General features: G+C 41.4%; 1 protein-coding gene across 11 annotated transcripts in view; it reads right to left on the reverse strand.

Moving 5' to 3' along the window:
- Positions 1–14,250, reverse strand: part of MAGI1 (membrane associated guanylate kinase, WW and PDZ domain containing 1) — a 580,752-nt gene that overhangs the window by 42,350 nt on the left and 524,152 nt on the right. For all 11 annotated transcript variants that reach the window (XM_066596650.1, XM_066596655.1, XM_066596652.1 and 8 more), the window contains one exon: positions 3,725–3,944. In XM_066596650.1, the coding sequence (XP_066452747.1) occupies positions 3,725–3,944 (220 nt within the window). The remainder of the gene's footprint in view (positions 1–3,724; positions 3,945–14,250) is intronic.

Consider the following 14,250-nt stretch of genomic DNA (forward strand, 5'->3'; position numbering starts at 1 on the left):
CTTTTATAACCAGGAACCCGATAGAAACCGGTGCTCAACCCCAAAATCAACTGGTAATAAAGATTACTGGTTGGATAAATTTGTCTTCAGTCTGTATTGCAGCAGCTTCTCACATTTACCACTATTACCAGAAATCCTCCTTTCTTTAGGCAAAATGTGGAGTTATTGTTGAAATCTTTGACTTAAAGCAACCCTTCAGTCAACAGTAATAATTTCACTATATGCATATAGAATGTATAGTTAAAGGGGTTGTCCAGGCTTACAAAAACATGTCTGCTTTCTTCGAAACACAGCATCACTGTTGTCTATGGGTTGTGTTGAGTATTGCAGCTCAGCTCCCATTCATTTTAATGCAATACCACAGATAAGTGTGTGGAGACACCTAGGGGGTGATGTGGGTACAAGAGGAGTGTGCATGGTCGTATAAGTCTCCTCACTCAACTCTCAGGTGTCTTTTCATACCCCTTCTGGGTGCTCTCCTTGGGGAGAGACAATGCCATTCCCCAACCAACTCACCCCCTAGGTCTCTCCACGCTCTTTTTGGGTACCCTCCTTAAGGAGAGACAACACTTCTCTTGACCCAAGTCATAGGCCCCTCACAGACTAAGCCAGAAACCTACTGCTGTCCGTGTATGGTTTTCTGGCTTGGTTTCCTATTCCCAATTATTGTTATAAAGACCTGTATAAAGGGTCGGACATTGATTTGAAGGTACCAGTGAGAATATGGAGCTCTACTGAGAGAGATGTGGTACTGCATAGTTTGCTAAAAGGCATGCATAAGATTAGAAAACAAGATGACATGGTAATGGTGATGGTGAACTCGATAAAAGAGTACAAGAGGGGTATGGACGCCTTTCCTTAGCGTTTCAATATTAAATACAGTCACTAATTACTTCTGAAGGGTCTGTAATTCGGGGATTATTCCGACTGCCAGATTGGAGTTGGGGGAAAAAAAATTCCTCTTAAATGAGAATAATTGAGGTGAAATCTCACATTGAGATACTAGAGTGAGAAAGTTCACGGGAGACCATGGTGAGAGATATGTGTTTATACCTAAGGGAAAGCACTCCGGTCACTACACCTTCCTTCCTCCACGAATCTGATGAACCCATTACACAAAGTCTATTTTTCAAAAACCGTGCCCGTCTGGTATTAAAAGCTCTATTCCATAGCTTCCAATTGTAGAACTCGGATGGCACAGTTTCTGGAAAAAAAGCAGATTCTTTCTATTCTCATACAATCCCTATAAATAAAGTTTCAAAGGGCTTGGATCCATCCTTGGAAAATCATTCCATTACTAGGTTTTTAGACTGCTTATTACTAACTCAATTTTCTAATCTTACCCAACCTCACAAGAAAGCATCTTCTTAATATTGTGTTTTTTCATTATTTCTTTTTTTTGGAGACTTATTACTTTTAGTATAGTCGAATAATGTTAATGAGTATGTACCATAAGAACCACATTGTATGCATTCCTTTGTAATTTTTACTTCAACTGCCTTGGCCTATATAATTTGCTAAACAATGCGCGACAACCCACATACAATTAGCCGCTAAAGTTTATGTATAGCTTATAAATCAGTGGTGAGAATCAGTTCCAGCACTTCTGTGATATGATTCAGCAGCAGCAGACGGCTTTAATTGCCAATACATTTGATTCTACAACTAATATATTCCAATTCCTGACAATATAATATATACTTTTCTGCAGGACTTACTACTGTGCACCTGCCAAATGCAAGAAGCCAGTCAATTCATAGAAGTGCACATATTGCACTTGGTTACACACTGAATAAACTCCACAATGTGCGTGGTCCATTTACTTCCCATCTATAAAAACATAGTAGGCCATTAACCGTTATGCCAAGGTTACATACATGCTGATCCGTGCAGTCATACTGCCAAAAAATCTGCATCAATCAGTCTGATGTTCCGGGATTCCTCAGCTTATTGCTCATTGAAGTGGGAAAAATAATGGTTTCCTGAGAAATCTACATTCACAAGGCATGCTACCTAGACCGGCCATGATTTGAAGCCCTGGTATAAGACAATAATGTAATGATTGTTTTATGTAAAACTAAAAAAGTTTAGTAACGTGTTAGCCAAAAGACCGAAGTGTGATTGTTCTCAGTAAGAGAAACCAAGTAATCTTGTAGATATGATACCTTTTAATAGCTAACAAAAATACATGATGTTATAGCAAGCTTTCAACCTACTCAGGGTTCTTCCTCAAGCATAATCAAACGGATCTAAAGACGCATTTATATTAAAACATATATACATGATCACATGTAAGGGCACGAACATGGTGAACTTAATTTGCCCATAGATAAATACCAGAGACAGGATAAGAGGGCCCAGAGATGTTGGGATTAATAGTACTTAGATAAATGCCAGGGAGGGATGAGCATAACAGTAAATAATTAGTCCAGTGATAAGGAATGTGAGTAAGTTTATAGGTCTCTAAATTTATGTTAGGGGGTCATCACCAGGCCAGTGTATTACCTATGTAAAACTATAATGCTATTAAATGAGATTTATGGTTACAAGCTGTAGACAAAGGAAATGGGATGCATTCGCAGTGTAATGACCAGAACTGTGCTTCTTTCGAGATCTCCTACCTGTACACTGAGCAAACAAGTGGAATTAAAGTATCTCAGCCAATGCAAAACCTGTAATGGGTCTCCCCCAACTATTACGTATCATTTATAATACTGGCATCATATGTGACAAATTAACCTTGTGAGATCCCATTAGGCTCCAGAATCCAGGCGCGACTGCAAAAAGGTTTCAGTAAGCACTAAGAACATCTAGGCCACATGTACATGTAGTTTGTACTCTCTGGGATTGGATGTTTCCATGCTTATTCCAAAAGTATATTCAAAGAGTTAATTAGCTTCTTATGAAATTGGTCTTAGAGTATCCTTTGTTCTGAAGTATATCAATGGTAACTATGCCATGCTTCATTTTCCCTGTGGTGGCACTGCAGGAGGGCATAAAGAGAGTTTTTTTGGAGACCCCTCAAAAATGTAACTAAAATCTATCCAATCAGTTGTGTCCAACTCTTAGATACTCTGTAGGCCAGTCCTCTCCATGCTTCTCTATGGATACTTTCAATTACCTGATGTCCATTCCCATGTTCTACTTGATGGTGTCTACCCAAAGTGCCTTTTGTCTTTCATGTTTCCTTTTACCACTGACCATGGAATGTTATAAACTAGCAGAAGAACCATTCACCTGTTCAGTCTCCTACCATTCCAGCACCTCTGCTCCCCAATGGTCTGTTTTCCACAGCGATGATGTACACAAATGCCGACAGTACCAATGAAGTCAGTGATGGGTCCGTCATGTCATTGCTGCAGCCCAAAGACCAGGGGTCAGCATCTAAGATCACTGCATTCAAGGGGTATGGAATAAGTGAGTGATGCTTCTTTTACAATTCCACAACATTCCCTAACTTTGGCTGCATTTTTGAGGGTCTTGGAAAATCCCTTTAAAAACTTGGTTCCTGTACAAATTACTGGTGATAACTTTACAGCTGTAGGTCAAACTGAAATCTGGTTTTAGATGGAGGATGTGTCTAATAAAAAGAGAGTATCCAGAGTTGACAATCCCTTTAAGCTTTTCCACGCGCCATGTTTTCTACGATATTGTTGGTAAATGCACAGCAGTATTAAACACATCCTTTGTAAAGAACTAGGGCACGGTTAGAGTTGATACTTACGTCTGCTTTCATACATGCTCCTGGACTGGGCCCAGATTTTAAATGGATCAGGCTTTTTCTGTCCTGAGCCGTCACCTTGGTCCACAGATGGTGCCTCGCTGGCTGGATAGTCAGGAACAAGAGGGGCACTCCGAAGGGGTGAGGCGGTGTGCCCACTGTGATGACTGGATACACTGTGCTGGGAACTGTTTTGGCTGTCTTTCCTTTCAAGTTGTGGTTGCTGTTTAGAAGAAGAAAAATGACAATATTTGATGTGGAATTTACATTATATAATGTCCTTCCAAAATCTTGTTACATACTAAAATGAAAAAGACCAGCGGAATTCACCATAATATTCTCTTCCGTAATCCGGTGCAGTTTAAAACCAGAACTTTAATAGTTCTCCGAAAAATTATATATCTATCTATATATTACACACACACACACACATTTCCCGAAAGGTATCCATTTTGACTATGCTTCCGGGTCTTAATGTATATGAACAAGACAAATGGGAGGTTTTGTCTATGACTGGGAGGTAGCTTGCAGCAGCAGAAACCTTCAACACTGCTCTGTTTGAAGTGGAGACCAAGAAAAGTAAAATCAGAACCTGTAGTAAAAGGGATTGTGCCAGAATTTAAAGTGATCCCTTATTCATAAGATAAAGAATAACCTTCAGATCAGAGGCATAACTTGAAGATGCTGGGCCCCAGTGCAAAGTCTGGAATTGGGACCCCAGCTATAAATCTTTATTGATAGTATTTCATTGCAATATGGGGAAGAAAGACTTTATGGGCCTCCTAGGGCTCCTGGGCCCCAATGCGACCACGCCCTCCTAACCCACTGTACTTACGCCCCTGTTTCAGATCATTAGAAGTCTGGACATTATGATCTCTACAGTTTCCCAAGAACATGCATTCTGAAAGTGTCTGTATGAATGGAACGGCGGTCGAGCATACACAACTTCGCTAGATTGAAGGGGTATTCCCATCTCTACATTTCATAGCTGAGATGGAGAACCACAACCATGGTTACAGGCCATCCAGTCGGAGCCTATGGAAAAAGCCCAGCGCTTAGCCCAGCGCCATTTCTATAACTCTCACAGAAGTGAATAGGAGATACGGAAACCAGATAGCACGCCATGCTACCCCATTTCAATAGCTTCAATTCACTTCAATGAGAGCTATAGCTCAGCTCTTTCCAACAGGTGATCAGCACAGAGCGCTAAGTTTTCCCACCTCAGCCATGAAAAGACAAGATGTGAATATCCCTTTAAGAACTCCGCTATCTCTAGCAATGAAATGAATTGAACTGCAGTGTGCATGCTCCCAACAGCCGGATCCTATACTGTGGATAAGATAACTTTCAATCCTGGCTCAACCCCTTTAAGCTCCACAGCTTTGAACACTTTAACTGAACCAAGAGGTGGTTTAAATTGCTTCCTTGCTACATTTCTATTCTCTAAAACAGGTTGTATAGTTTACAAAAAAAACAACATGAAATACCCTACTAAAGATATTTTGATAGGGTCTCCCATCTATTAGTCACATTAAAGGGCCTTGCTTTGGAGAACCCAACACAACTATGAATGTTATGGTCAGTCGATTTGATTTCAGTAGGCACCATGTAATGCTCCATTTCCCCTGTGGTAGCGCTAGAGGTGAGTTTAACACAAGTTGCTGTTAGCCCTAGCAGCAGGATGATCTGTGATCAGTTTATCATTGGGAGACCCTTCTTACAAAAATGGGTTGTCCAATGTGGACACCTGCTTTTATTTTCATCTTTTCACTCATTTTCATGTGTACTGTTTCCTTTAAGATAAATCTGCTGTTCTGTAGTCATGACCGAAAATTAAAGTCATGAAATGACTAAAAGAAAAAAAATATATACAAACCCATAACTTTTTACCCTCAAAAGCTGCTAAGTTCGTACATACTTCAGCCATTATATGTCAATTATGAAAACAGTAGTTAGATGGAGTATGTAATAAGATTTGTGACTAATGGTTTTAAGCAAACTAATGGCTTTATGAAAAATGGCCATCAGCAAGGTTTTTATTCAAAGCTGAGAATAAAACAATATACACACATTTATAAGACTAAAAAATGAGCATTAGCTATAAGCTTGTGCCGGAAGGGGCTTTTAGCACATCTCTCTGGATACCGATGAGTTAAATGATCAGAAGAAATTAAAGAACAGGCAGTAAGGTTCACCCCAGAGATGAAGAGGTACCAATTTCCTGCTTGAGTGCTCTCCGCTTCCCTGAAGGAGAATTGGAGATGTGCGTTTCAGTAATAATCTGTAAAGAATCATCTTGTTAACAATGTAGATTGGGAGACAGTTATTTCCCCCTCTTTCTTTCAACTGTTAAGGCCTTCATCCGAAAAACAGAGTATTTGCTAAGCACGTCGCTGAGCAAAAACTGGGAAATAAGTATAGATAACAAACAAAAGAAAGCAAAGCTATGCTATTGAATGTTACTCATTGGGTAAAAGGAAACATAAAAAGTTACATCTATCAGCCCAGGGGCAAAACCATGGGTGCCGACTAAGTGAGCCCACTGGCACAGTAACATCAAATGCCTGAAAGTGATGTGACAATTGCTCTGACTACAAGTCCTTCCATGCATGTAGGAACTTGTAGTTTGGGCATCTGACCACTAGTGATAAATATGTCGAGGCCCATTCAATTTTTGTCTTGTCTGATGATCAAGATTGGTGCCAAATAACCAAAAAGACCATACCGATCTCTAGGAGCATGCTCTGAATTGTTTTCAAAGGAAACCGGTCATCACCTTGGAGCCCCATAAATTACGTTATGTGGCTCAAAGATGAGGGAACGGAAAGTTCAGGAAGATGTGTTTCATACTCATGGGGTGCGCAGTTTCAGCACTATGTCTCAGCAAGGTTGGCATACACACAAACAGCATCTTTTCTGGTGACTCTCCCGTAGATCTCCAGATTCCCCAATTTCTCACATTTGAGCCGCACAGCGCAGTTTATGGAGCTCAAAGGTGATGATAGGTTCGCTTTAAACATCATGTGGTGGTCACTATACTCGAAAACTTTACTTTATTCTTCTACAGACTGTTTCTAGTAAAATTAATTATAATTAAAGAGAACGAGTCAGATGTTGTTGCCCCTTAATTCACTAAAAGGGTTAAACCTTTTTGTTCCTGTGCTTTTCAAAAAGATGTCCCTAGTAGCCAAAAAAAATGCTTCAATTTTAATAATAGAACTTTAATTCCCACGTCATATGCCAATTATCTGTCTGTAGTCAAGAAAATAAAGATGCTTGATAGAATAGTCAAACTTTCTGTGTCCTAGCCTTAACTAATCTGCTTTGACTGATATCTTTGAGTACACCAAACATCTTGACAAGTTGGGCATTAATGTTTAATTAATATTTTTGACAGGGTTCCTCTTTAAGTAAAAGGTTGGCCTGTTTTGTTAGATTGGCCCTTGAAAATAGGCTGTTCACAAGTTATTTCAGTGTTGGGGCCAGCAGTGATCTATTGTAATACATGGAGAAAAGTAAAAGCAAGTGCTTAAAGGGGTTCTGTCATAAAAAAAAAAAAATCTATACTCACCTATTCCTCTCCAGGCTGTGTACTTACGTCTTCTGCTCCCCGACAATCTTCCCGTCTCCTGTAGCCCCCAGGGTCACCTCCAGCTCGCTGATTCTTCTGCTTCCTGTGACATTAAATACATTCCCAGGCAGTCTTCTTCCTGTCCGGCAATGTACGCTATGTCACTAGTTCACAGCCTAGCACGGAGTGCTGAGCTACTTCAGAGACTGCTCATGCGTGCTGTCTCTGCAATAGATCAGCATTCCTTACTAGCCAGTGAACGCTACATCACAATGATGTAACCTTCACTGACCTGCAGGAAGAAGAATGCGAGAAATGCACGATTCATAACAAGGAGAAGAGGTTCCAGACGGCTTGCGGTGAGTTGATCCGGGGGACTGGAGAAGATCAGCAAGGAGAAGAGGAGTCTGCCTATAAAGGAATAGGGGAGTATCGAATTTTTTTTTTAATGACAAAACCCCTTTACGTCTCCTGCGCTGCCACCATAGAGAAAATTAATAATTACACAGTATCCACTTAAATCAAAGAATGTAATAGAGAAGAATGACACAGGGTTATACTTTGGCATACACTGCAAAGCAGAAAAGTTTTTATTTACAGGATCCAAATACACAAACAACTTGTTTCACTGCTGGACTTGCAGCTTCCTCAGGCAACAGCACAGGCAGCTTCCTCAGATTTGCCTGAGGAAGCTGCCATTCTGGGAGTGAAACCTGTTGTTTGTGTATTTTGATCCTGAAAAAAAAATCATACTTAACTTTTCTGGTCTGCAAAGAAGCCTTGTGCTGTTTTTCTCTGTAAGCCTAACACCAGTGTGTTGAGCGAAGCAAACTGCTGCCTACTACTATATATGTGTTAAGAGCTGTGTGATGCACAGCAGTTCCAGGTCAGTGGTTCAACCTCTGGGGGAAATCTTTGATCCATAACTAGGTGCCCTTTACTATATTTTATAAAAATACATATAATAAACAGATGTGCCAGATTCTCCAGAGTTTTTTTTATAATTTTGAGCCGCATCCGGGGTACTAAAGGCACAATACTCACATAGATATGTGCTCCATCTTTATTGCAAACATGTGAGCTGACAACGTTTCGACTGTCTTGCAGTCTTTATCTAGTCAACTGGATAAAGACTGCAAGACAGTCGAAACATTGTTAGCTTACGTGTTTGCAATAAAGATGGAGCACATATCTATGTGAGTATTGTGCCTTTAGTACCCCGGATGTGGCTCAAAATTATAAATGACTGTGTTTGAATATGTGGATCACAGATCCAGATCAATTTCTTCTGAGCCTACATCACTCAGCCGTAGTATACCTCCCCTCACAATTTGAGGTACGTTCAAGTGCTGCTGCCAAATTGTCTGTTGTTTGCATACATAGATTCTCCGGACAGAGGGATGCCCTTTTGTAGCTGCTCTCCATCCTGGCTAATTGATGAAGATGCAGACCAAGATCCATTCTCTAGTAACTCAGAATACCCTAATAGGTATTTGAAAATAAGTTTTCTATACCAGAACACCCTCTTTCAATTTTATTAGAGATAAGAAATTATTTACACGCCACAACATTTTGGATATGCTGGACTGGGAGCTTCCAGATACAAACTACTTAGAAGTATAACTGTTGGCTTCTTGATAATCAAGGGGAAAAGAGAGAATGATGATTATAAGCCCAGTGCTTCCTTCTACTGGAGGACAGCCAGGTCAAGAGTATCCTATAATCTGTCTCACAAAGAGAATGCAGCCAATAACGGCAGCATTGAGTGCATCACTCTGCCGTTTGTGGTTGGGGGATTGGTCACCTGTGATAAACGTCTGTGTTAACTAGGGGAGAAGAGGTTTGTCACAGGTGGACAAATCCCCCAACCATAAACTGCAGCATGATAAACTCAGAACCAGGTAGTCTACTGTTCTGTTTGCAAGAGACAACTGGTTAAAAAAGAGACGTCTGTGAGTGAGCCACACAGACACAGATTGGTCTGTGTATAAAGGAAAATGGGGGAAACTGAGCAATTCCTTTCTGCTTGGCCTCAGACCAGTCTGCCCAGAAGATGCCATTGCTGCTGCTGAGTGAGAAAAGGGCCGTTGCTTAGCTGGAGGAAAGGCACCAGAAGGGTGGGTGTTGATCCGTAGAGAGTAGGGGGAGAGAGAGAGTGTTGCTGGGAGCAGGATCACACAGATAACTAGGACTGTGGATTGTCTAGATTACCTCAAGAATCCTCCCTGTCACACCACCTTCTCTGGTTGTAACTGTGCCAAACTGTTGTTGCAAAGTGGACTTTGTTCACGTTATAGTAAACAGACACTACTGACCAGACAAGATTCATCGCAAAGAATGGAAGGGTGGAGTCACGAGTGGCAAGAAGATTACAGGTAATCTCCAGTTACTTTTCCCTGTTTCCCAGCAGTAACTTGGTCAGGTCCCTAACTACCCTTAGGGGAGGGGATGGTAGAGCCACTCATGACAAAATCCCTATCTACCCCACCATCCCCTCGGCTGTGGGCCCGTTCCTCGGATGCTGCATATTCTTTTCGTGAGACAGACTATAGTAATCCACTCAACAGGTTGACACTGCAAAATTGATGCCAATTCTCAAATTGCCCCTATTGGTTTGCCCATCACAAAAATTTCCCCCACAATTCTGACTTTTCAATAGCTCATTTTTACTTATTATTAATAATAATAATCATCTTTATTTGTATAGCGCCAACTTATTCCGCAGCTTTCTAGAAGACAATCAAATGCTTAAAATTTGTGGGAATTTTTGAGCCAGCATATGTCCGAGACCGCGTCACAGTGTCGCACGAATTCTGTCTTGCAAACATGTTGATCGAACGATAGCAGCAGGAAACGAGACAGAATAGACAGCGCTGAAGAATTAGAAATGCAGCAAGAATAACTAAGAGAGGAGGGTACAGAGCTCAAGGCCTCGCTATTGGGAATAGATTTCCATAAATTATTGAGCGTTGTCATGACAAGGTGTACTTATGTTGCATAACAACTTTTCTAACTTCTTGACCCATCACATGCTGCCACTCCATTAGAAGGTAATGTATTATACAACCGCTATGCTGCTGTAATCCAGAGTAGCTGTAAAGGGGCTTTTATGCCTTGTGATGAATACAATGTACTTGGCTTGTCGCTGCGCCTTCCTGCCATTTTTTTACTAAATGCATTGCCTTTTCCTCACTCTGATGTGCTTTTATATTAACTCAAGTTGTATATATTTATTGCCTTTGGATAGAATGTAACCCTTGCTGTTAAATATGATTGTACTGAATGTAGAATATATCTTGAACTCCGGGGGAAAGAGCACAAACACCAAACTCACTTTGTGATATCAATGCTTGGCTGCACAGCACAAAAATAAATTAAAACTGTTCCACGGGGCGAGGGCAAAACGATAAATTAAAAATACAGCTGAAAGATGTAAAAGCCCTTTAAGGAAGAATTAAGTGTTTTTATGTTCTAAATCAATTCAGTGCTCATGTCTAATGAACCTTTTATGATTATCCATAAATTCCTCAGTTACAATTCATTGCTCTGCATTTCTTTTATTATATTTTTTAACTGATCAAAAACTTCTTACTGTTATTACTTGTTATATACAGAGGTAGCAGAGTGTTTATTTTCTGACAATGGATTGAATTAAATAGGTTGCCATGTTGTAAGCATAGGCCATCAATAGTAGGTTGGCAGGAGTCTGCCATGCGGGATCATCTGTTTACTGGGCAGGTGTGCTTATACACTGAGCTGATTTCTGCAGGAAGCACACAGCTCTATTCCTACTACAGTGGCCAAGCTTGGTATTACAGTCAAAGTTCCCACTCATTTCAATGGGAAATTTGCTTGTAATACCAAGCCTGGCCACTACAGTGAGAACGGAGCTATATTGCTTCCTGTTGTATTTAGCTCAGTGTATGAGTGCGCATGGCTGGTACACAGTTAACCATGGGGATCCCAGCAGGCAGACTACTGCCAACCTACCATTGATGGCCTATGCTAAGGAAAGCTCATCAATAGAGATGAGCGAGCATACTCGCTAAGCACAATTGCTTGATCGAGCATTGTCCTTAGCGAGTACCTACCCGCTCGGAAGAAAAGGTTCGGCTGCCGGCGCGGGTGAGAGGTAAATTGCGGCAGTGAGCAGAGGGGAGCGTTCCTCCCGGCTTTCCCCCGCCGCTCCCCACCCGCCGCCGGCAGCCGAATCTTTTCTTCTGAGCGGGCAGGTACTCGCTAAGGACAATGCTCGATTGAGCAATTGTCCTTAGAGAGTATGCTCGCTCATCTCTACTCATCAACAGATTACAACTGGACAACCTCTTTAAAATGGAACATGTCACATTGAAAATTTAGTTTTTTTATGCAGGCAGTATGTTATAGAGTACAAGAAGCTGAGCAAATTGATATACAGTTTAGTGAGAGTATATGCACATGGATGATTTTTCTGCATTTGTGTATTGGGTGTTCCGTATCTGCGTGCACAACAGCGTGTTTTTTTACTGTGCTCTTTGCACGCACAAGTCATGTGCAATTGCTCGTGCAAAAAAACACGCACTGATGCTCTCAGATATTGAAAGGCCAGTTTAATGAGTCCAAGATGTAGTCTGTCCTTGTGCAAATGCAAAGGAAAATTGAACATGCTATGTATTTTATTGCATGACGAAATTGCGCATAAGAAATACGTGCATAGAAAAGGACCAATTTAAATCGATTTTCTGCGCAATGCGTACAAAAATATTTTATGTACAAATAGGTCCTTGTGAATCCAGCCCATAGGCCGCCTGCAGATGGCCGGGTCGGATCCTGCTGCGAGAATTCCCGCAGCAGGACCTGACCTGCACCCCTGCGGGGCCCAGTGCGGCTCTCACCTGCTCCCGCGGCTTCAGCTCTCTGATGTGCCGGCTGCCGTCCAGCCGCGGCATGCGCAGAGCGGAGCCGGCAGCCCAGGAGTGGCATTTCTCTGCGAGACTCGCACAGAAATAGAACATGCCGCGATCTGTTTTCCTCGTGTGATTTCACACGGAAAAATCGCGTCCGTCTGCCTAGGACTGCATTTTCTAATACAATCCTATGGCAGCTTCCACGGGCGGAAATTCTGCGGGAAATCCCGCTGCGGAATTTCCGCCCGTGTGCATGGGGCTTTAAACGGGAAAAATCTGCCTTCACAATGATATAAAAATGCACAGATTTCATTGGACATTGTGTAATGTATCAGTTCTCTTGTAATGATGCTGCAAGGGAATTGGACACTACACAGCTGATTAAGCCAAGGGTCCAGGCAGTGGGATACATTGTCATCTACTTTGAAGAACCCTTTAAAGAAATCGAGACAGCCTAAAGCAAATCATCCTTATATACTCTTCTATCACTCACTTATTTTAAATTGACCCTCCGGTTTTCAGACAAAAATTCTGTCCTGGGACTGGAGGGGACAAGGTGATATATTACCTGCAGTTGTTCTTCTCAGTTTTCCCTCTGATCTACCAGTTTCAGGTCCTGTGTTCAGCCTTCTAAGATAGCCGACAAAATCTTCAGACTACCTAATTCTTACTGTGCATTGGTAGTGTTACACTACCAATGCACTATGCCTGCTCTCTGATTGGCCACAGCTACTCACGTGATCAGCACTGACCAATCAGAGAACAGTGCAGAGTGCGCATTAGGTAGGTAGAAAATTGCTGCAGCCAAACCACATGGCCAAAAGTAAAGTCCAATACCAGCAGATTGGAGGGGCAACTGAGAAGAACTAATGCAGGTAATAAATATACTTCCCATCTCCTTGCCCGGATCATAATTTTGTCCTAAAATTGGAAGGTCGCTTTGAGGTCTTCTGTTCCCTTCAGTCGATCAAATCTGAAATCTATTCTTCAATGTTGCCTTTCAGATACACAGTACAGAATAAAATTGAAAATTAGGATTTTTTTTAAAATCAAGCCTGGGACCTAAATATTAGGCCAACACAAACTACTATGATAGCTCAATAACCTGACAATCCGGGACCTACCAAGTTCGGTCAATACCGGATTTAAAGGCAATGTATTGCCTGTTTGTTTTTTTTTTTTACTAATTAGAGCCAGATAGTTAAACACTTTCCATTTTTTTCATCTGTGTTTATTTTCTGATTGTAATTTTTGTTGTTTTACTTTCTATATATGACTATAAGGGCGGCCAACGTGGCTGAGCTGCAGTTAACAGCATTTAGAGATGTGCTTTACAGCAGCCTGATTCACACAATGGACAGGAGCTGATCTATTGACTTCTATGGGAAAGTTTTATATGCATGCTCTGGGACCGGTGCAGGGAGGGAAAGGAGGTGAGCTGTGACATAACCTACTGTGAAAGGTGGATCTTGTGTTAACTATATATAGGCGTTACCTTTCACTGTACTCTTGTTTGTCATTACAATTCGATGACTGCTGAAAAGTTTTCTCTACAGGACAGGAAATGTCAGACTATTTTTAGGCTTAGGGTTTCTTTACACAGGACGACCTTATGGGTGCAGATTCCTGACTGGTCCTACCAGCAATAATCATTCCTATGTTTTTACACAGGGACAAGCTTCAGTGAGTGAATGGAGGCGGTGTGGGCTGGGCATTGTTCCGGCCCGCCCAGCCTCCACTCACAATAAACAGGCAGTCTCGCTGGTTGTTCAGTCGGGAATGATAATTGTTCAGTTTTCTGCAGGATGTGGAAATCCGAATGATTTATTGGCCCTCGTGAAATGGCCCTTAGTGGTTACTGTGAGAACGACAGGATTCTTAGGATCTTTTTTTTAAAAATATACATAGTGACCTCAAAAATAATGAGATCGGCAAAATTTCTTTGAAAATATGTTTAACATAAAAATGTGATTTAAACAGTAGGTCATTCTGTGGTGGCACATTGAAACAGAAGGGGTGGACTACAATACACGGAGAGGTTATAACAATTGGGGTTATTTAGTTTAGAAGAA

This window comes from Eleutherodactylus coqui, chromosome 3 (genome assembly GCF_035609145.1).
Source record: "Eleutherodactylus coqui strain aEleCoq1 chromosome 3, aEleCoq1.hap1, whole genome shotgun sequence".
Lineage (NCBI taxonomy): Eukaryota > Metazoa > Chordata > Amphibia > Anura > Eleutherodactylidae > Eleutherodactylus > Eleutherodactylus coqui.